General features: G+C 48.6%; 1 protein-coding gene and 1 long non-coding RNA gene across 2 annotated transcripts; one reads left to right on the top strand and one right to left on the bottom strand.

The window, feature by feature from the left end:
- Nucleotides 1-2,835: 2,835 nt before the first annotated feature.
- On the bottom strand, nucleotides 2,836-21,123 carry LOC309435613. The gene is made up of 2 exons (XR_014183200.1): nucleotides 21,011-21,123; nucleotides 2,836-4,052 (listed from the first exon to the last, which is right to left on the bottom strand). It is a non-coding gene; the product is annotated as an uncharacterized lncRNA (long non-coding RNA).
- On the top strand, nucleotides 8,274-16,755 carry LOC309436769 (uncharacterized protein; the record flags this gene model as incomplete). Its single annotated transcript, XM_082046252.1, has 6 exons — nucleotides 8,274-8,344; nucleotides 13,509-14,103; nucleotides 14,212-14,315; nucleotides 14,443-14,553; nucleotides 14,754-14,852; nucleotides 15,450-16,755. 6 exons carry the CDS (start codon nucleotides 8,274-8,276, stop codon nucleotides 15,478-15,480), a joined length of 1,011 nt encoding a protein of 336 aa, XP_081902378.1. The 3' UTR covers nucleotides 15,481-16,755.
- Nucleotides 21,124-23,351: the final 2,228 nt, after the last annotated feature.

The raw sequence follows: 23,351 nt of genomic DNA, 5'->3' as shown, positions 1-23,351 counted from the left end.
ATGCCTCCTTTTAAAGGAGTTGTTGGTATTCAGTCAGCATGATGTTAACTCGCTCAAGTCGGCTTCTAACAAACGCTACAAGCTTATTTAGTATGCAGGGTCCGAAGATTAGTGCTACTAGACCTACAATGACCGGCCCTGCTAAAGTAGATATTAGGATGGTTAGCCATGGTGACTGTAACCTGCTTCTGCTTTACCTGTAGCAACAAACCCCAGAATCAAGATCACACAGAAGTGTCGCAGCTTCCCTTCTCGGAAGCCGCTTCGCTGCTGTCTGGATTCTATCAGTGTGGAACTCTCGGGCCCGGATGGGATGCTCGCCGGCCTGTTGACTTCTCTGGTCACCAGGGTACACGGGTCACGAGGGCGTCCGATGATCCAGTCCTGAAAAAAGAAACTCACAGTTTTCATTAGTTTTAGCCTGAAGATCCAGTTTAATGGACTTAAGCGGACACCAGGTTCGGGAGCGCCGCGCTCCACGTGGGGTTGGCATAATTGGGCCGCCTCATATCCCAAGTGGGAGACGGCTGTGCACGGCCCGACTGCCCTCTCCCCCTCCCGTTTCCCTGGGTCTTGGATCTGCATTCCCTGGCAAAATGCCCTTTCTTACCACAGGCCCAGCATGGCCCTCTAGATCGGTTTTGGTGTTGGGGGGGCGCTGCTGACGAGTCCCCTAACCGAGGGCAATGTGCTGTGATGTGGCCCGACTGGCCACATTTAAAACATACCATCATGTTGGTTATTGCGGTGCAAACAGCTGCCTGAATTGGAGCTAGGTGTTCTTCCCTCGTGACAAGTTTGATCACGTCTGCGATACTGGACCCTGCCAGCAGTGATTGCAAAATGCCTTTGGTTACCAAATTGCACTGCTGGCGTAGGCATTCTGCTGCGACTGGGCCTTTTGCCTCTGAAGGCAGTGTCAAGGAGTCGATCGCTGTCTGGAGGCGATCTACAAATTGCGTGAAGCTCTTGCTTTCACTTTGTTTTATTGTTGAGCATGGCGATGGCTTGGCAATAACTCTACAGGCTGTGCGAATGGCCTCTCTGGCTGCACGTGTAGTTGCTGTAACTTCTTGAGCCCGTAAACCCTGGGCCTGTGCCTGGGGGGTCATCATTGCTGGATCCGAGCCCATTAGCCGCTGCAGGTTAGAACCATGTAGCGGGTGATCCGCCCCAGTTACTTGGGCCAGTTGCCTCGCACAGTTGTCCTCCCATTCTTGTTTAAAAACGATCATCCCTGCCCCGTCAAAAATCAGCCTACAGACTTGTTCAATGTCATACGGGAGCATGTCGTCTCCCGCAAAAACGCCATCTATGAGGGTGGAGACCAGGGCAGAATTAAGCCCTTTATCGGCGATGGCTTTAACAATCGCTTGTATATCCTTAGGGTTTATCGGTGTGTGAACCCCTTGTCCCCCGTCCGCCCCCCGGACCGGGAACGCCAGCGCGGCCGATGGGGCCCAATCGGCACACGCCATCTTAATCTTTCTCCAATCCGTGAGAGGAATTTTTTCCTTTCGCGGTTCCGCTTCGTATCGGAAGGAGATATTTTTGCTTTTAATTCTGTTCATTCCCATTTCCTCCTCCGAATACGAATCGGTATCTGAATCGGAGTCGGAACTCGACTGATCAGTCACTTCCGTATCTGACCCGAAACCGGAACTAGACTGACCGGTTACTTCCGAGTTCCGGCCCCGCCCACTACCCTTATGGGCGGGCCGCTCTCTGCTCCGGCCCCGCCCAGTCCGGGCGGGCCGTTCCCTCCCTCTTGGCTCGCCCCGCCTCCTGCTCGGGGAGGTGTCCGCCCCCCGATGGCGCCTCTCCAAGTAGACACCCCGATCGGCTCTCCGCCCCTTGTTCACGCCTCCACCCCCAAAGCTCAATGCTCTGTTGTTCACTTCCACGCGCTCGCTCGCACCTGCAAGGTCATTCTCCACATTCTCTGCCAGCACTATCTCCCCGTGCCCTCCAAGGACACCATTCCACCCAACAATGCCATTCCCCCCAAGAACTTCTTCATCCCTCTCCTCCCCCGCGCGCTGGGCGCCATCTTGGGGCGCATACGGCGGGGGTCTCGTCCCAACTCCCTCAGACTCTGTTTTCTCAGCAGCACGCCTGGCTTCTTCGACTAACCCACCCCAAAAAGATTTAGCTCGCTCCTGTGTCTCATTTTCGCCTTCTCGCTGATCTTTGGGCTCAGCCGGATCGTCGTTATCTGGAGAGTGAGGAGTCTGCATGGTCGCCCCGGGGGGGTCGCCCTCTCGCAGACCTTTAAGTTCAGCAGGATCGTCACTATCTGGGGAGTGCGGGGTCTGTGTAGCCGCCCCGACCCCCAGTTGTGGGGTGGCCAACAAACAAGCCTGTGCTGCCTTCCAGGTTTCCTGCGCTTGTATGGCCTTCTGCAGAGCTTTTACAACTTTCCCCCACGACTTAAGGTTTTTCCCACTACCCGAGGACATCATTTCGTCGGCAAGCGCTTTAGTGCACTTGTCCCACACCTCCGGGTGGAGAATATCCACCGGCTGTTTGATAACCCCGATTTGCAAGAGCCTCGCAACTGCGAGAGTAAAATCTTTAGACTTGCAATCAATACCCCATTGTTTATGTAACTGAGATACGACCTTCACGAGGGCTTCCATCCTCCTCGCGGGTCCGGCAGCGTCCTCCCCACTGTACTGGTCCTATCGCTCCGGCCGCTGTTCACCCGAATCCAGGCGATGTTCCCGGGTTTCGGCACCACTTGTTGCCTCTCAGGAGGCAGTGACAACCTGGTTCAGGAACAGCACGGTGACCACACCCCAGGTCGCTCAGTCCATCAGCACACAGACACCAATGTGGTGGACGGCACATGGCGTTTATTAACAGATAATGCAGCGTTATATACCTTAGGTTTACAGCGTCACTTCCGTCTGCTTGCCTCACATACTCCTACCTACCTAGGGAGGGGCTACTATTTTTCCGTACAGCGCGAGATTTTCCGGCCGCCAGACCCTAACTACCCACAGAGATGCAACGCTGGGCTTGACTCGCTGCGGAGCTGCAGGGCTGCTGTGTCATCCTGCAGCAGAGTGGGGTGAAGTGCCAGCGGGGGCAGTGACAGTGACTGTGCCAGTCAGCGCAGGCAGGCGACAGGAACAACCACGAAGCCACTAATGAAACGCAAAGAGTACAGCACGGGAAAGAGCACTGGATCAGCACCCGGTGGATTGTCCCTTCGTTTTCTGTTGACTATCAGTGTTCTTTATTGAATTATTGATTTCTTTTTACTGATGGTTGGTTGGTCATTTTAATACGTTTGGGGATTTTTGGGATATTAGTTTTCCTTTCTTTGACAAGGGGAAAATGGTGTGGGACAAATTTTGATTCACACATGGCATAGGACTAACACTGTTTTTGCCCGTGCCTAACCAGACTCTATTGAATGGAGCTTGGGACTTGATACAAGGCTTCATGCAAATTTGGAAGCAGAGGGACCAGGGGATGTGTCTCAAGCAATACTACAGGGTGTTTCAAAAACATGGTCCCCATTTCACACGCAGAGTGATTTCCAATTGGGACCATCTTTCCGAAACATCCTGTACTTGGGGAGAGTTGTGGAAACAAACTTGACATGGGTCCTATGTTACCTCTGTTCCTGCTCCTCGTCCCATAGACATGTAAATATAGAAAATTAAATCGATAAATGTGTGCACACAGAAGCCCACAGGAGACCACCGGAGACTGCAGGAGACCGTCGGAGACCGAAGGACACCGCTAGAAACCACAGGACACCCTTGGCTCTGTGTCTTGGTTAAAAAAGGAAAAAGGTTTTCACATTTCAGCAAATAATTAAGACTTTTGTTTTCTCTCTCCTTCTCCCTATCTATGTGTCTAGGGACAATATAGTTTAGAAAAATATGTAAATATAGACAATAACAACTATAAATGCATGCACAGAGAAGCCCGCTGGAGATTGCAGGAGACCGTGGGAGACTGAAGAACACCGCTGGAAACCACAGGACGCCACTGGAGAACGTCGGAGACCAAAGGACACCGTGGGACCTGCACCTTGCCTGAAAAAAGGAAAAGTGTCTTAACATTTTACAAATACTTCAGACTTTTTCTTTCTCTCTCCCTCTGGAAATAATAGAAATGCAGTACGGGAGGAAGGGAGAAAAAGTCATCCTTTGAACTTACAATCATTATGATGCGATCTGCTACAATAATAGATTTTGACATTAAAAGAAACACCACAGAATCGCAGAATCACAGAATCAACTGGGTTGGAAAAGACCTCAGAGGTCATCAAGTCCAACCCTTGGTCCAACTCTAGTCCGTTTACTAGATCATGGCACTAAGTGCCATGTCCAATCTCAGTTTAAAACCTCCAGGGACGGCGAGTCCACCACCTCCCTGGGCAGGCCATTCCAATACCTGACCACTCTCTCTGTAAAGAATTTCTTTCTAATATCCAGCCTAAATTTCCCCTGGCAGAGTTTAAGCCCATGCCCCCTTGTCCTATTGCTAACTGCCTGGGAGAAGAGACCAATCCCCACCTGGCTATAACTTCCCTTCAGGTAGTTATAGAGAGTGATGAGGTCACCTCTAAGCCTCCTCTTCTCTAGACTAAACAACCCCAGCTCCCTCAGCCTCTCCCCATAGGTCCCTTCACCAGTCGCGTTGCTTTTCTCTGGACCCGCTCCAGCACTTCAATGTCTTTCCTGAACTGAGGGGCCCAGAACTGAACACAATACTCCAGGTGTGGCCTCAACAATGCAGAGTGCAGGGGAAGGATCACCTCCCTTGTCCTGCTGACCATGCTATTTTTGATACAGGACAGGATACCATTGGCCTTCTTGGCCACCTGGGCACACTGATGGCTCATGTTGAGCTTCCTGTCAATTAGTACCCCCAGGTCCCTTTCTGTCTGACTGCTCTCCAGCCACTCTGCGCCCAGCCTGGAGCACTGCAGGGGGTTATTGTGACCAAAGTGCAGCACCCGGCACTTGGCCTTATTGAACTTCATCCCATTGGAATCAGCCCATTTTTCCAGTCTGTCCAGATCCCTCTGCAGAGCCCTCCTGTCCTCCAGCAGGTCGACACTCCCTCCCAACTTGGTGTCATCAGCAAATTTGCTGATGATGGTCTCAATCCCATCATCTAAATCGTCAATAAAGATGTTAAACAGGACTGGACCCAACACTGACCCCTGGGGAACACCACTAGTGACTGGCTGCCAGTTAGATGCAGCCCCATTCACCAGCACTCTCTGGGCCCAGCCCTCCAGCCAGTTCTTAACCCAGCGTAGAGTACGCTTGTCCAAGCCATGGGCTACCAGCTTTTGCAGGAGTATATTATGGGAGACAGTGTCAAAGGCTTTGCTGAAGTCCAGATAGACCACATCCACGGCTTTCCCCTCATCCACCAGGTGAGTCACCTGATCATAAAAGGAGATCAGGTTGGTCAGGCAGGACCTGCCACTCCTAAACCCATGCTGGCTGGGTCTGATCCCTTGTCCATCCTGAAGGTGCTGTGTGATTCCATTCAGGATGATCTGCTCCATAACCCTGCCAGGCACCGAGGTCAGGCTGACAGGCCTGGAGTTGCCAGGGTCAGCTTTGCAGCCCTTTTTGTGGACTGGGGTAACATTGGCCAATTTCCAATCATATGGGACCTCCCCAGTGAGCCAGGACTGTTGGAAGATGATGGAGAGCGGCTTGGAAAGTTCTTCTGCCACCCTAGGATGGATCCCATCTGGTCCCATAGACTTGTGAGGATCCAGATGGCTCAGTAAATCACCAACTATTTCCCCCTAGAATACAAGGGGCCTATTTGGCTTCCTATCTCTGTCGACCACCTCCAGAGATGAGTTGTCCTGAGGGCCACCTGTCTTACTGGTAAAAACTGAGGCAAAGTAGGTATTAAGTACCTCAGCTTTCTCCTCATCTTTATTAACTATATTTCCCCCAAGGTCCAACAGAGAATGGAGGTTTTCCTTGCCCCTCCTTTTGTTATTAACATATTTGAAGAAGGACTTTTTATTATCCCTGACAGAATTGGCCAAATTAACTTCAAATTGCACTTTTGTTTCCCTGATTTTTCTTCTGCATGATCTAGCTATTTCCATAAATTCTTCATAAGTAGCCAGCCCTTTTTTTCCACAGTCGGTAAAGTCTCTTTTTATTTCTGATTTCATTCAGAATGTCCCTGTTTAGCCAAGCCGGTTGTCTTCCCCGCCGGCTAGCCTTTCGGCACACTGGTATAGCCTCTTCCTGTGCACTCAAAACCTCCTGCTTGAAGCATGTCCAACCCTGTTTTTAAGCATTGTTTCCCAGGGTATGCTCTGAACTAGACTTCTGAATAGGCAAAAATCTGCCCTCCGGAAGTCCAGCGTAGAGGTTTTGTTAATGGTTCTCCCTGCATCTCTGAGTATTGAAAATTCTATTATTTCATGGTCGCTATGCCCCAGGCGGCCTCCAACCACTACATCTCCCACCTGCCCTTCTCTGTTTGTAAGCAGTAGGTCTAGCGGGGCCTTACCCCTGGTAGGCTCATTTACCAGCTGATGAAGGAAATTGTCCTCTATACACTCTAGGAACTTCCTAGACTGCCTCTTCTGTGCAGTATTGAGCTCCCAGCAGATATCCGGCAGGTTAAAGTCACCCACAAGAACAAGGGCCGTCGATTTTGAGACATCTGCCAGCTGCTTGTAGAATAATTCATCTCCTTCATCGTCCTGGTTGGGCGGTCTATAACAGACACCCACGAGGATGTCAGCCTTGTTGAACTTCCCTCTGATTCTGGTCCACAGGCACTCAACCTTGTCACTGCTGACCTCAAGTTTAACAGAGTCGAGTGACTCTCTAACATACAAAGCCACCCCTCCACCTCTCCTACCCTGCCTATCTTTTCTGAAGAGCTTGTAGCCACACACAGCAGCACTCCAGTCATATGAGTCATCCCACCATGTTTCTGTGATGGCAACTATGTCATAGCTTTCCTGCTGCACGATGGCTTCCAGCTCCTCTTGTTTGTTGCCCATACTGCATGCATTAGGGTACATGCACTTCAAGTGGGCTGCTGATTTCACTCTTAATTCGGGCTTTCCATCCTTAGGCTGATCTTTGGAGAGCCCAGTTTCAATCCCTTCCCCCTTCAAACCTAGTTTAAAGCCCTCCTGATCAGACCTGCACACTTATGGGCTATAGTCCTCTTGCCTTCCCTAGAAGGATGAAGCCCGTCTGATTTGAGGAGACTAGGTACCATGGAGTTTGCCCCATGGTCAAAAAACCCCACATTTTGACGGTGACACCAATCCTTAAGCCACCTGTTGATGAGACGGGCTTTTCTACTCCTCTCTTTATTTAGCTCCTCATCCATCCCAGATAGCACAGGAACTGAGGCAAACATCACTTGTGCTCCCGTCTCATGAACTGACCGAAACATGCTGCTAGTGATGCATCTAGTAAAAAACCAGGAAAGATTTGTATCAGTTCTAGTGTAACATTGTATCTGCTGAGACTGTGGCTTCCCTAGATGTCAGCTGGGGAATATAGAGGCTGCAGGAAAGTTTGTTGACAGAAAGTGGGAAACGTGGATTTTTTTTCCCAGTTAACTCATTCTTTCCCCTTTCCTCTTCTTCGCACCCCTTTAGGCTCACGACCTTCCAAAAGCTATTGCGGCAGATCACACACAAGTCCCTGCCGTTGGCTCGAACTCTGTCACACCATCAGGCAGATCGTTATTGGAATATTGTCTTCGTGCTGCTGGGCCAAGAAGTGACACGAACGCCGCGTAAACACGGGCAGTGATGGCTCCTGGTCAGCAGTCACAGGTTGGCCTCAGTAACTGCTGTGAGATTAATCCCACACAGGAGCAACAGTAGATGCTTCTGCCTTGTCAGCTTCATGAACAGGGCAAGTGGAGAGGAAAGATGCTTTTCTGTTAACCTAAAGTCATCACCTAGGCTATCTGCATCAATCATAGATTTTAACATTAAAAAAGAAATTCCTCATTATGCATCTGTTAGTAAAACTGAGAAGAATTGTATCAGATCTAGTGTACAATTGTATCTGCCGAGACCGTGGCTTCAGTACAAGGAAGCTGGGAATCTAGAAGCTGCAGGAAAATTTGTCAACAAAAACTGGTAAACTTTGATTTTTTTTTCCCCCATTTACCCTCTTCCCCCCCTTCCTCCTTTCCCATCCCTGTTTAGGCTCATAACCTTGCAAAGGCTATTGCAGCAGCTCACACATTTCTTCTGAAGCATCCAGATGCTGAAATGAGGCAGAGAAATGTGGCCTACTGTCAGATCAGACCTGAGGCTGAGCAGCAAATTAGAGACCTGGAGACAGAAGCTTACGAGGTATGCTTTTTATTCAGAGCCTGGTCTTTGGGAACCCTTCTATCACTCCTCTGATTCAAGGATCTTGTTTACTTACATGCCCTCTGCTCCTCCCCCCCTCCCCCTCTTGCTGTTTTCCTCTGTCATCTCTGTTGTGTCTTCTTGTTGCATTCAGTAATTCTCATCTCTGGCATTTTGTTTCTTCTTCCCAGGTTTGGTCAGGAATTCGTAACAGGGCTGTAGGAAGAAGTACTGGAAGTGAGGCTGGACTGGCAACAAATCCACACTGTGTTTTGGCAAAAAAAGGGACACGTTTAGGTTGATTACTCCCCTGTCCTGTAGACGACAGGGACTGATTTGGGGCCGGCACCACAAAGGCTTCCTCCCAAGGGTGCTGGGCGGAGTTGGGGTGGGCGGGGCTGCACACACGTGGCTCTGTCACCCCCGTGTCACAATGCCAGCACCCGGCAATGCAGCGCTCACAATGCCCCGAGCAGGATCAAAAGGAGCAGCCGCGTCCCGTGTCCACTGCCAGAGCTGGCCCGGGGGCAGCCCCAACACATCCCAGAGGAAGCACTTGAGGAGCTGGTGGAATCACAGGGCAGAGGCTGAGGGAGGAAGAGCTTGCATGAGGCTGCTGGAGGTTCTCCACTGCAAGGTGATCTGCTGGCAGGGCCACCTTCCAAGCTCAGCTCATGGATGGAAATCCTTTTGAGCTGGATAGCAGTGGAGAGACCAAGGGAATTTCTTCTGTGCTTGGAACACCCACTGGTGTCCCACCAGGCACAGGAAGGGCTCTTGCCCCCAAGGTCCATCAGCTCAGAGGCATTTCAGCAGTCTCCCAAGGCCGGGAGGTGGCTCCGGCTCAAGGTAGGATAGGGTAGGATAGGCGAGGGCTTGGGCAGGTCCTGGGGGGCGTGAGCAGCCTGTGGGACAAGGAGCCAGGCCTGGCTCACATGCTCAGGGAACAGCCGATCGCCAGCACTGGGGTCAGGAAGGAATTTTTTCCCCCGGGGCAGATTGGCCCTGGTCCCCGGGGGTTTTTTGCCTTCCTCTGCAGCATTGAGCATGACCGCTTTGCAGAGCTCCTCTGGGCCCTTTTGGCTCGGTTCCTGCCTGCTGCTCAGGGACCAGGAAGATGGCCTCTCGTGCCCTGCAGCTGGGGGGAGGAAGGCTTTTTTTTCCCCCAGGTGGGACAGCAAGCGTCTCTGGGGTTTTTTTGCCTTCCTCTGCAGCGCTGAGCACGGCCCCTTGCCACGGCTTCTTTGGGCCATTTGGCCTGGGCGCCTGCTGCTCCACGAGGTGCCCTAAACTTAGCTAGAATAGCCTACCTAAACCAGCATAGAACAACTCACCTAAACCAACCTTAAACAACCTAAACCAGTCTGCCTTAAAAAACTTCAATCAGCCACCAACAGCCTAAGCAGAACCTTAAAAAATCTACAACAAATTACCTAAACCAACCTAAACCAAACAAAAGAAACCAACCTAAACACCCTAAAACAAACCTACCCACACCAAATGATCTAAAAAATCCTGCCTAAAACAATTGAAAACTACAGAAACCGGCATTTCTCAGCCAACCTTAAGCAACATGTAACCAAACAACCTAAACAAACCAAAACCAACCAATCTTAACCTAAAACAACCATTCAACAATCTCAAACAACTTCAAAACAATCTGATCAAGGATAAAACTACCTAAAACAACCCATCTAAACCAACCTCAAAAATATGAAACCAAATGACATAACCTGACCAAAATGACCTCAAGCAAACAACCCAAAGCTAAATAGAACCACTGAAACCAGCCTACAATCACCAAGCTAAAAACCAATCTAAATCAACTACCCTTCAACAACGAAGGTAAAACACCCGAAAAAACCTCAACAACCAAACTCCAACCGACAGCCACCCTACCCCATGCAGTGTCTCACTTGGATGTGTCTGCAATCTTGGAAGCTTGACTACCCCAGGTTCTCCTACAAATGGACCCTGAGCTTGTTTGGAGGTTCTCAAGCACAGCGCAGCTACCGTATCCCCTTGACCTAGCAATGGTTCGCCTCTAGCGGGGAAGCTCGTCCTCTTTGAGCAAGGGAGGGAAACACATGGAGCAGGGAAGGAGGAAGGGGACATCTGCTGAGACAGCAGAAACAGCCCAATCCAGCCTGGTGATTAGTGGGGGGACACATGTCCCAGCGAGATTGCAGTCACATCCAAATCATCCAGACACCACCTAAAACCAACAAAACACAATGTCAATCTAACCAAAGCACCTAAAGCACCCTCAACAACCAATCTAAACCACCCCAACCTGAAGGAACCCATCTTCAAAACATGCAACGGAAATAACACTGCCTAAAACAACCTATCAAAAAGTAACTAAACCAACCTAAACCAAACAACCTGAACCCACCTCAACACAAACCCTTCAAGCAACCTAAACTCTGTAAACCAAACCTGCCTAAACCAACCTACCTGAAAACACAGACACCCACCAACCCACCTAAACTGCCTACTGAAAAGAAACAACCTAAAATAACCAACCAACCAACCAACTTAACATCATCTAAACAAACCTAAACCAAACTACTGAAAACGGCCTCAACGAAAACAGCTTCAGATACGCCACCTACAACAACCAATGCAAGACACCTTCAACCAAAAACCACCTGCATCAAGCAACCTGAACCCACCAGCCTTCAGCAAACAGCTTCTCACAACCACCCTCAAAGAACCTGCCTCAAACCAACCTCAAACGACCGCAACAAACTGAACCAAGCTACTAAAAACAGAAACCTAAGCCAAACTAACACAACCACTGCTAAAGAATCGTCAGAAAACAGCACCAACCAAAGAACCCAGCAAAACCAAGAAAAATAAACCTCCAAAACTAAACAACATAGATCAGCGGTAAGAAAATCACATCACACAACCTAAACCAACCCACCTAAACTAACCAACCAAAACCAAGCTAAACCATCAAACCTGAAACAAGCAATCAAAGACCGCCAACCTAAACCAAGCTTAACAAACCTTAACCTAAACCAACCAGCCTTCAGTGACCTATGAACACACAACCTACCAACAACGTAATACGGTGTCAAACAACCAACTTGGAACAACCAGTCTCAAAAAGCCTACCAAAACCAACTCATATAAGAAACTGACCTAAACCAACCAAATGAAACCAACTTAAAAAAACCCAACAAAACCAAAACAACAATAGAAACAACATCAACAACAAAAACAGAACACCAAAGAAGGTACAAAGAAACAAGTAAAACCCAAACAAGTTACAGACAAAGAAGGTAGATGTAGGAAACAGCATGCAGAGATGTTGCACGGGGACCCAGTGCTTTGGAGCAGCCACTGGTGTCCTGTCAGGAACAGGAAGGATTCGCAGCTGCCACTCGGCACCTCTCCCTGCGGGCAACGCCAGCGCCTGGCAGGGACCAGAGCGCTTCTCGTGCACCCTGCCCAAGAAGCACAGCAGCCAAACAAGGTGCGCAAGGCAAAACATCTGCTTGTCATCGCTACATGTGATGCTTTGGAAAAGATCCCACAGTACCACATACCTCTTCTTTGGTGCATGGTCAGTCCCGCGCCTCATTCTCAAGGTTCTCCCTCTTCAGGAACCAGGCAAAGCTTGGCCTCTATTCCTGCTGCTGCTCTCTGCAGCTCTGGGACTTGCCTTTGCCAGACTGCAAGGGCTGTTTTTTCAAGCTAAACTGAAGAATGCATCAGCCTGCTCCTGGCTACACGTGGGCTTGTGTTAAGGATCGTGAGCATTGGCTCTGAAAAAGAGTGAGAAACACAAATGACATGGAATAACAGAACATGAAAAAACATAAAATGAAGTAAATTAAAAAAAAATAAGAAAATAAAATAAAATAAAACAAAACAAATTAAAATAAAATAGAAACACTTGTACCCATTGCGTTTTGTGTCCTGGAAAGTGGTTTTGAGGGAAGAGTGAAGGAAGGGAGAGGGAAAGGGGAAGGGCAGGGGGGAAGGGAAGAGAAGGCAGAAGAGAAAAGAAAGCCCTGACGGAGCCCTGAGGGCTCCATACCTGAAATTGTGCAGGTTTCACTGAAAGCGAACTCATTTTCTTCATGGAGTTAGAAACCTTTCTTTTTCACAGCTCACACAGTCATTATTTGAAATGCGTTTGAGAACACAAGATAACACCCCAGCACAGAGCTCATGTTTTTAATTGCTCCCGTCTGAGAGCCAAGGACATTCTGACTGCTCTGCCCACAGATGTTACGGATCGAGGAAGAGGGGCAGAGATGGGACAGAGCTTGACTGACATCCAGGCTGATGGATAAGAGTATTTCATCCCATTAGCGTCATGGTAATTATTTAAGGAGAGAGGGGATCTTTCTCACTCTCTCAGGCGTGCAGTGCAATCTTGATAAACTGGCCACATGGGTCAAGAAAGCTACCTGGCAACCAAACAGATCCATTGCACTCTTCTGCTCAGCACATCAAGATTTGCCCTCTAAGTCTCGGCAATTTCTTCAATATCACCAATAATCAACACAGGTTTCAAATAGCAACATGGCATGACAAAATAATACATACTTTCTCTTTAAGTCCACTCCTTTTTTTAATCTTTGCCTAGACCTTCAGGACATGTCAAACCAAACTAACTACTGAGCAGTTCGACACACAACCCACGCAAAATAAAGGCTACCAATTAGGAACCCGATGACAAGTATCAATCGTGCAACTGCTACTCTATGGCACGGCTGCCCTGAACCCATCACCCCCTAGAGATGAAGGCCAAGGGAGAAACTACTCAGCTGGCAAATATTCCAAAAACACGTTTTGCTCACAGATCTTACAGCAAGTTTTCCCTCAGCAAACAAAAGATTAAACAGCAACAACAAGCAGAAATAATACTCACAAGTCTGTAACTCACAAGAGGGTTGTTGCAAGAAGGATTTCTGGAAACGCTTGAACATCCATAGAAGTGGCTTGGAGCCAAAAAAGCACTGTCTCTTCCAACACGTTTGGCATTCTTAACACTACAGCACTGAAGAAATATCAGAATCCCTTAGCAGAGTAGAATTCTGCAATACAACGACCAGGTTTGTCGTGCTGGTAAAACATATTGTCCAAAGATCTGCAGATGTTGCTCTCTCCTTAAGACAAAAGGCCCATGAGTCCGTTCCACCAGAGGCAAACCAAACCTGAGCACTGACCGGACTGCGGAGCAAAATGGCCCCGCAACGGGGCCTCGTGGCCCCGGGGGCCGCCATGCCGGCCACCGCAGCGGCCGTTGGGGACGCCACGAGCCGCTGCGATGGCAGTTGGAGCCCAGCTGTGCCAGCTGCGCCATCGCTGCGAGAGAAGAGGCCGCAGACGACAGCGCCGGATCGACGCGAAGAAGCGAGAGGAGGCTCAGGGACCCCCTGCGATGGCTCCGCCGCCCAAACGGCGGCGGCCTGTCAGGAGCAGCAGCACCGCCCACAGGCAGGAGGAGCCCATGGAGATTGACCCACCCCGGGAGGAGGCGGAGCCCATGGAGGTGGATCCGCCTCGGCAGGAGGAGGCGGCGATGGAGGTGGATCCGCCTCAGGCGGGGCTGCAGGGGCACTCCAGCAGCACGGCCGGACTGCCCGCGGCGCCGTGGTGCCCCAAGCGCCGCAGGACGGCCGGGGGCTCTCCCAGAGCCCCCAGACAGGCGCCTGGCCACAAGCGGCGCCGCCCCCGCAGCCGCCACTAGCCCCCTCCGGGGATGGGCCGGACCAGCAGCCGCTCTGGAGCCACAGGTGAGCCCGGCTTCCAGCCCGCACCCCCGGCCCTCATGCCGGGGCATCTCCTCTGCCCTGGGGCTGGGCAAGAGGCGAGGAGAGTCGCTGCCATCTTCTGCTCGGCAGCCCCAGAGCGCCGGGAGGAGTCCTCAGGAGCCGCCACACAGCGGGGGACAGCGCCACAGACCCGAGGACAGCGCTGGAGCTGGAGCTTCCCTTCAAGGGAAAAGGTTTTCACATTGCACAAATAATTCAGACTTTTTCTTTCTCTCTCCTTCTCCCTGTATGCAGACTATAGAGTCAATAGAAATATGTAGATATAGAAAATAAAAGCTAGATGTATGTGTGTGTGCACAGAAGCCGACTGGAGACCGCCAGAGACCGTCGGGGACCGAAGGACACCGTGGGATCCGCACCTTGCCTTAAAAAAGGGAAAAGTTTGGAGCCTTGGAGACAAAACCTTACGAGGTATGCTTTTTATTCAGAGCCTGGTCTTGGGGAACCCTCCTATCACTCCTCTGATTGGGTGAGATGCAAGGGTCTCCTTTACTTATGTGTTCTCTGCTCCTCCTCTCCCTCCCCTCTTGCTGTTTCCCTCCATCACCTCTGTTGTGTCTTCTTGTTGCATTCAGTAATTCTCATCTCTGGCATTTTGGTTTTTTTCCCAGGTTTGGTCAGGAACTCTTGACAGGACCGCTGGATGGATTTTTCGAAGGTCAGAGGCATTTGGGCAGTCTCCCAAGGCCGGGAGATGGCTCGAGCTCAAGGTAGGATAGGCGAGGGCTTGGGCAGGTCCTGTGAGGCGTAAGCAGCCTGTGGGACAAGGAGCCAGGCCTGGCTCACATGCTCAGGGAACAGCCGATCGCCAGCACTGGGGTCAGGAAGGAATTTTTTACCCCCGGGGCAGATTGGCCCTGGTCCCCGGGGGTTTTTTGCCTTCCTCTGCAGCATTGAGCATGACGGCTTTGCAGAGCTCCTCTGGGCCCTTTTGGCTCAGTTCCTGCCTGCTGCTCAAGCACCAGGAAGATGGCCTCTCGTGCCCTACAGCTGGGGGGGGGAAGGCTTTTTTTTCCCTCCAGGTGGGACAGCAAGCATCTCTGGGGCTTTTTTGCCTTCCTCTGCAGTGCTGAGCACGGCCCCTTGCCACGGCTTCTTTGGGCCATTTGGGCTGGGTGCCTGCTGCTCCACGAGGTGGCCCTAAACTTAGCTAGAACAGCCTACCTAAACCAGCATAGAACAACTCACCTAAACTAACCTTAAATAACTGCAACCAACCAACCTTCAAGAACGTCAACCAATCTAGCTTCACAGTCTTCAAACAACCAGCCAGCAACAACCTAAAAACAACCTTCAACAATCTACAGCATACTACCTGAACCAACCTCAAGCAACTAACCGAAACCAAAATACAAACAACCTTCAATGACCTTCAGGAACCCAGCTTCAACAACATGATGCCTCTGAGAAACAGACAACCTACAAACACACAACCAGCCTCAGACAGCACAAAACAACTGAAAACAACAAACTGCAAACAACCTCAACCAAGGTAAGCCAAATGACCAAAAAAACCTCAACCACCAAACAACCAAAACCAAACCTACCAAAAAACCCAAACTAAACCACCTAGTCAACCTGAGCCACCAGAAAACGCCTCAACAAGCTCAAACAGCCTACCCAAATCAAATCACCTCATCCAAACTACCTAAATACAACTAAACCAACCTCAAACAAACAACCTGAACCAACCGCAACACAAACCCTTCAAGCAACCTCAGTGATGGAAACCAAACCTACCTAGACCAACCTACCTGAAAACACAGACATCCATGAACCTACCTAAACTGCCTACTGAAAAGAACAGAAGAAAATCAAACCAACCTCAAAGAACCAACCTAAACCACCCAACCTCCAATCATCTAAACAACCTCAACCAAACCACCGACACCAACCTCAAACAAACTACTGAAAATAACCTCCACAAAAACAACTTCACATACCCCACCTAAAACAACCAACAGAAAACAACTTCAACCAAAAATCACCTACATGAAGCTACCTAAACCCACCAGCCTTCAACAACCAGCCTCTCACAACCACCCTCAAAGAACAACCTGCCGCAAACAAATCACCTCCAACCACCTCAACAACCTCAGCCAAGCTACCAAAACCAAAAACCTCCCTCCACCAAAACAGCCCCTGCTTGGAAGGGCTCCAGCCTGGCTGCAGCATCCGCAGCTGCCACTTGGCACCTCACCCTGTGGGCAACACCAGCGCCTGGCAGGGACCAGAGTGCTTCTCGTGCACCCTGCCCAAGAAGCACAGCAGCAAAACAAGGTGCGCAAGGCAAAAAGTCTGCTCATCATCGCTACGTGTCACGTAGCTCTGGAAAACATCCCACGGTACCACACCCATCATCAACTTCTTCTCCTTCTTCTTTCGTGCGTGGTCAGTCCCACACCTCATTCTCAAGGTTCTCCCTCTTCAGGAACCAGGCAAAGCTTGGCCTCTATTCCTGCTGCTGCTCTCTGCAGCTCTGGGACTTGCCTTTGCCAGCCTGCAAGGGCTGTTTTTTCAAGCTAAACTGAAGAATGCATCAGCCTGCTCCTGGCTACACGTGGGCTTGTGTTAAGGATTGTGAGCATTGGCTCTGAAACAGAATCAGAAATGGAAATAATATGACATGAAATAACATAACATGATATAACATTAAATAAATTAATAAATTAACATAAAAAATAAATTAAATTAAATTAAAAGAAACACTTGTATCCATTGTATTTTCTGTCCTTGAAAGTGGTTTTCAAGGGAAGAGTGAGAGGAGAGAGAGAGAAAAGGGAAAGGGGAAGGGAAGGGAGAAGGGAAGGGAGGAGGAGAGGAGAAGAAGGGAAGGGAAAGGGAAGGTAAAGGGAAAGAGAAGAGGAGAGAGAAGAGAGAAAAGAATTCTGCTTTGTTATGCCTGGAGGTCTGCATGACAAGCCCTGAGAGAGCCCTGAGGGCTCTGTACCTGAAAAATACTGCATTATTTATTTTTTTTTTTATGAGAATCAACACAGGAAAATTCTAAATTGTTTAAACAAAGAAAGTATTTGCTACAGTTGCACTTGATCAACATCCCATTCTTTACAACAAGTGAACAAGTGCAACCAAGTTTCTTTCAGGAGCCGTACAGAAGGAGAAAGTACAGATTCTGCTCTGTATGATAGCAAGCAGGTGAAGGAGCTGCTGCTGATTTGAAAACTATATGGGCTCTGCTGTGTCGATTTTGAACCAGGGGAAGAAAAACAGCCCTTATTGTTTCACTGTTTAGGTCCACTTTATCTCATTTGCAAAGTAGATCCATTGCTTGGAGAGACTGTTGAGAATTACCTGGAACAAACACTATTTTAGCACAGGATCTGTTTGTTCCCTGGCCAAAGAGTCGCTATGTCTTGGCTAATAACACTAGACGATTTCATCAACATATTTCTGTCTCAAGGGGCCCAGTTCTATTTTGTTTTCCAGTAACACATTCCTTCCTAATTCCTATCTCAGACTTAGAGATGAGCGGCATATAATTTCTGCAGTGTCTACTTATCACCCAAGGAAGTCAACAAATCTCTTTTCCATAGCTACAAGGAGTTTTCAAAGATGTGACGGTTCCCTCCAGACATCAACTGACCTTAAAGAAGGAGCAAAATACAAAAGGATCAATAAATGTGAAAAAGACCTTTGGTATTAGGGAACTGAGATGAACTGGTGCAACTTTTTTCCTTATTGATTTGAAAAGAATGCTGTTTGACTGCTGCTCATACTGATAATCCACAAAATATTTGCTACACTTTTTAGCCAAAGGACCAAGGCAGTGCCATCAGCAACTTCAGAACACACCCTGAAACAAAAATCAGATACTACAGCTCAAAGTCTGAGGAAACAGCATCAATGACTAATGACAGCTGTAACGTGGAAGGCACGGTAAGCGACAGTTGTAGAAGTTCGTTTCTAATTTATCATGGACCTGTTTTGAATACTGACATTTTCCATTACTTTTATTATACCTGTTATTATGAGATCATGACATCAGCTATCATACAAGTGTGACTTTCTTAACTTTGAAATGAAAACTTCTGGACAATACACAAAGTTACACAAGCGAGGGAAGTACACAGGAATTTCACAGGCAATTTGGAACTGGGCCCCTGACTTGCATTTCTGACTTTGAAAACCTCTCTCCAAATCATTTGCCATCTTTCATTAAGATCCAGCAGCAGTTCTCCCCTGTGCCTCCTGCTTTCCTTTAGTCATCCAAAGCCCACAGAGCTGCACCACAAGCTTGAAGAGCAGTAGGCCAGCCTCATGTCCTCTTTCTGTCACCTAGTTTTTATGTACCATTTCTCGCTAATTACAACACCCAGTGATTCCTCATCACACATGACACTTCAGATAGTACATTCGCGCATTATTTTTGCAGCATTGTATTTGCACATATTAGCTGTTGCACCCTCCAGATGATGTCCTGCCTTTCAAGAAGGGTGTAGTACAACTTCTGGGATTCTACAGAAAGTCAATAGGGCAATAGTGAAGAGAAACAAGTGTGTTTAAACATCTAAAAGGTAGCTATGAAGAAAAGCATTTGCGTACGTTCACTGCATACAGGACACAGAATAATGAGGCTTAAGTTAAAAACCTGAAAAACGTAGGGTATGTAGCAACCTTTGCAACAGCAGGAATATTAAAGGAATTTTTAAAGAACAAATTAGACAAGCATTTGTAAGGAATGATACGGAAAACGGATCATCCTCCTTTGGGATGCGAACAACGCTAGACTATCTTTCAAGGTTCTTTCCTCATTGCTGCCCCCCTGTGTGTTTCCGTGGTCATCACACAAGCATCATCATATTATCAAGGATTAACAGCATTTGGATGCACAGAAACTGTCTTTAGAACGATGTCCACAGACCGTGGAGTCAAGATCTGCTCTTTTTCTCTACCAAGCCTGAAAGCTCTCTTCAGTTTAAGACTGTTTTTAAAATTCTAAGGAAAGTAGAAATTAAATGCACACACTGCAACATGCATAGAATTGTGTTAAAAACAACGCAATGCAATAGTTCTACACTGGCTAGAAATCTTTGAAGTGTTCTGATGATGACCCAACTTATTTCTGGGAAATAAAGTCTTTGGGGCCAAAATCAACACGATGTTCCAATCAAATCTAATTATTTTTTTTTTTAGATTTTTTTTTTTTTTTATTTATGTATTGAAAAATGCTGGAGAAGGCAATCGGGACAGAAATGAAAACCCCTTCAGGGAGTCAGTGGTATAGATTGTCATCACGCAATCGAAACAAATTAGGCTATGGTTGGACTCAATGATCTTGAGGGTCTCCTCCAACCAAAATGATTCTGTGATTCTACAAGTCAAGAGACGAGCTGGCATTGAGTGGGCAAGAACTCTTGGCAGCAGCCAGCAAGGGGCAGCTATCGTGGAGGAGGAAAGAGAGGAAGGAAGTGAACCAGATGACAGTAAAGGGGAGCATGGGGAGAAAATGTCCCTGCAGCTGCTCTCGAGTGTGCTGTTCCCTCCCTCAAGACTGCAGCTATGAGCAGGCAAAGTGGCACAGGGCATGTAGGGTGTGAGGGTTCAAAGCCTGCAAAGCTGCTGACTTTTCATCCAAACGCAAACCCTCCTGTCCCGTCCCAACAGATGGGATGAGGGATGAGTTAACTCTAGACACGACACGCGCCCTGACTCAACAGACGAGACCAGGTGCAAGTTAACTCTGGGTTAATTCTGCGTGGTTACGTGAAGTGAATGACAGACAATCACCTCCGGGGTCCAATCCAATTGTGAGTTTTACTAAAAGAACTTGTTGGGATATTGGTTACAGCAAATGGTGACTTGGCAAATGTATAACAGAACTTATCAACACATTAACAGCGAAAATCCTACTACAAGCGGTATATTGGCAACCATCAGTAGCTATAATATGAAATTTAACCAGAAATTAACAGCAGAGCTTAAAGATGGTGTTATCCTTATATGTTCAAAAGGGAAAGAGAGTGGTAGAGAAGAAAGGAAAACTAAGGTATAAGGGAGAGAGAAAGAGAGAGTGATACATATATATATATATGGAAGGAGAGACAAAGAAATGAGGGTATAGAAAAAAGGAGAGAAGGAAAGAGCAGAGAGAAAGGAAGAAAGAAAAGAATGAGGGATCCAGTCTTCTACGGCCCCGCAGTGTGGATGACAGGACTTGTACGATGATGTGTAGCCTCGGTGTTCCACAGCAAGGATGCTGGGGTCAGAAGCGCAGCATCCTCTGATGTCTGTTTCAGAGTGAGGGTCCTCAGGGTGCTGGTATTCTCTTGGTGAGGCCTTGGCTTCTGCCTTGTCAGCTTCATGAACAGGGCAAGTGGAGGAAAAAAATGCTCTTCTGTTAACCTAAAGTCATCACCTATGCTATCTGCAGCAATAATACATTTTAACATTGAAAAAAATTCCTCATTATGCATGTGTTAGTAAAACTGAGAAGAATTGTATCAGATCTAGTGTATCAGATCAATTGTATCTGCCGAGACCGTGGCTTCAGTACAAGGAAGCTGGGAATCTAGAAGCTGCAGGAAAATTTGTTGACAAAAACTGGTAAACTTTGATTTTTTTTCCCCCATTAACCCTTTTTCCCCCCTTCCTCTTTTCCCATCCCTGTTTAGGCTCATAACCTTGCAAAGGCTATTGCAGCAGCTCACACATTTCTTCTGAAGCATCCAGATGCTGAAATGAGGCAGAGAAATGTGGCCTACTGTCAGAGCAGACCTGAGGCTGAGCAGCAAATTAGAGACCTGGAGACAGAAGCTTACGAGGTATGCTTTTTATTCAGAGCCTGGTCTTCGGGAACCCTTCTATCACTCCTCTGATGGGCTGGGATTCAAGGATCTTGTTTGCTTACATGTCCTCTGCTCCTCCTCTCCTTCCCCTCTTGCTGATTTCCTCCATCATCTCTGTTGTGTCTTCTTGTTGCATTCAGTAATTCTCATCTCTGGCATTTTGTTTCTTCTTCCCAGGTTTGGTCAGGAATTCGTAACAGGGCTGTAGGAAGAAGTACTGGAAGTGAGGCTGGACTAGCAACAAATCCACACTGTGTTTTGGCAAAAAAGGGACACGTTTAGGTTGATTACTCCCCTGTCCTGTAGACGACAGGGACTGATTTGGGGCCGGCACCACAAAGGCTTCCTCCCAAGGTTGCTGGGCAGGGTTGGGGTGGGCGGGGCTGCACATGCCTGGCTCTGTCACCCCCGTGTCACAATGCCAGCACCCGGCAATGCAGCACTCACAATGCCCTGGGCAGGATCAAAAGGAGCAGCCGCGTCCCGTGTCCACTGCCAGAGCTGGCCCGGGGGCAGCCCCAACACATCCCAGAGGAAGCACTTGAGGAGCTGGTGGAATCCCAGGGCAGGGGCTGAGGGAGGAAGAGCTTGCATGAGGCTGCTGGAGGTTCTGCACTGCAAGGTGATCTGCTGGCAGGGCCACCTTCCAAGCTCAGCTCATGGATGGAAATCCTTTTCAACTGGACAGCAGTGGAGAGACCAAGGGAATTTCTTCTGTGCTTGGAACACCCACTGGTGTCCCACCAGGCACAGGAAGGACTCTTGCCCCCAAGGTCCATCAGCTCAGAGGCATTTCGGCAGTCTCCCAAGGCCGGGAGGTGGCTCCGGCTCAAGGTAGGATAGGGTAGGATAGGCGAGGGCTTGCGCAGGTCCTGGGGGGCGTGAGCAGCCTGTGGGACAAGGAGCCAGGTCTGGCTCACATGCTCAGGGAACAGCTGATCGCCAGCTCTGTGGTCAGGAAGGAATTTTTTCCCCCGGGGCAGATTGGCCCTGGTCCCCGGGGGTTTTTTGCCTTCCTCTGCAGCATTGAGCATGACCACTTTGCAGAGCTCCTCTGGGCCCTTTTGGCTTGGTTCCTGCCTGCTGCTCAAGCACCAGGAAGATGGCCTCTCGTGCCCTGCAGCTGGGGGGAGGAAGGCTTTTTTTTCCCCCCAGGTGGGACAGCAAGTGTCTCCGGGGGTTTTTTGCCTTCCTCTGCAGCGCTGAGCACGGCCCCTTGCCACGGCTTCTTTGGGCCATTTGGCCTGGGCGCCTGCTGCTCCATGAGTTGGCCCTAAACTTAGCTAGAACAGCCTACCTAAACCAGCATAGAACAACTAACCTAAACCAACCTTACACAACCTAAACCAGTCTGCCTTAAAAATCTCCAATCACCCACCAACAACCTAAGCAGAACCTTAAACAATCTACAACAAATTACCTAAACCAAACAAAAGAAACCAACCTAAACACCCTAAAACAAACCTACCCACACCAAATGATCTATAAAATCCTACCTAAAACAATCTAAAACTACAGACACCGGCATTTCTCAGCCAACCTTAAGCAACCTGTAACCAAACAACCTAAACAAACCAAAACCAACCAATCTTAACCTAAAACAACCATTAAACAATCTCAAACAACTTCAAAACAATCTGATCAAGGATAAAACTACCTAAAACAACCCATCTAAACCAACCTCAAAAATATGAAACCAAATGACATAACCTGACCAAAATGACCTCAAGCAAACAACCCAAAGCTAAATAGAACCACTGAAACCAGCCCACAATCACCAAGCTAAAAACCAATCTAAATCAACTACCCTTCAACAACGAAGGTAAAACACCTGAAAAAACCTCAACCACCAAACTCCAACCACCAGCCACCCTACCCCATGCAGTGTCTCACTTGGATGTGTCTGCAGTCTTGGAAGCTTGACTACCCCAGGTTCTCCTACAAATGGACCCTGAGCTGGTTTGGAGGTTCTCAAGCACAGCGCAGCTACCCTATCCCTGTGACCTAGCAATGGTTCGCCTCTAGCGGGGAAGCTCGTCCTCTTTGAGCAAGGCAGGGAAACACATGGAGCAGGGAAGGAGGAAGGGGACATCTGCTGAGACAGCAGAAACAGCCCAATCCAGCCTAGTGATTAGTGGGGGGACACATGTCCCAGCGAGATTGCAGTCACATCCAAATCATCCAGACACCACCTAAAACCAACAAAACACAATGTCAATCTAACCAAAGCACCTAAAGCACCCTCAACAACCAATCTAAACCACCCCAACCTGAAGGAACCCACCTTCAAAACATGCAACGGAAATAACACTGCCTAAAACAACCTACCAAAAAGTAACTAAACCAACCTAAACCAAACAACCTGAACCCACCTCAACACAAACCCTTCAAGCAACCTAAACT

Source organism: Streptopelia decaocto, assembly GCF_964273445.1.
Source record: "Streptopelia decaocto genome assembly, chromosome: 2".
NCBI classification, from domain to species: domain Eukaryota; kingdom Metazoa; phylum Chordata; class Aves; order Columbiformes; family Columbidae; genus Streptopelia; species Streptopelia decaocto.
This window is presented reverse-complemented; position numbering and strand designations above follow the sequence as displayed.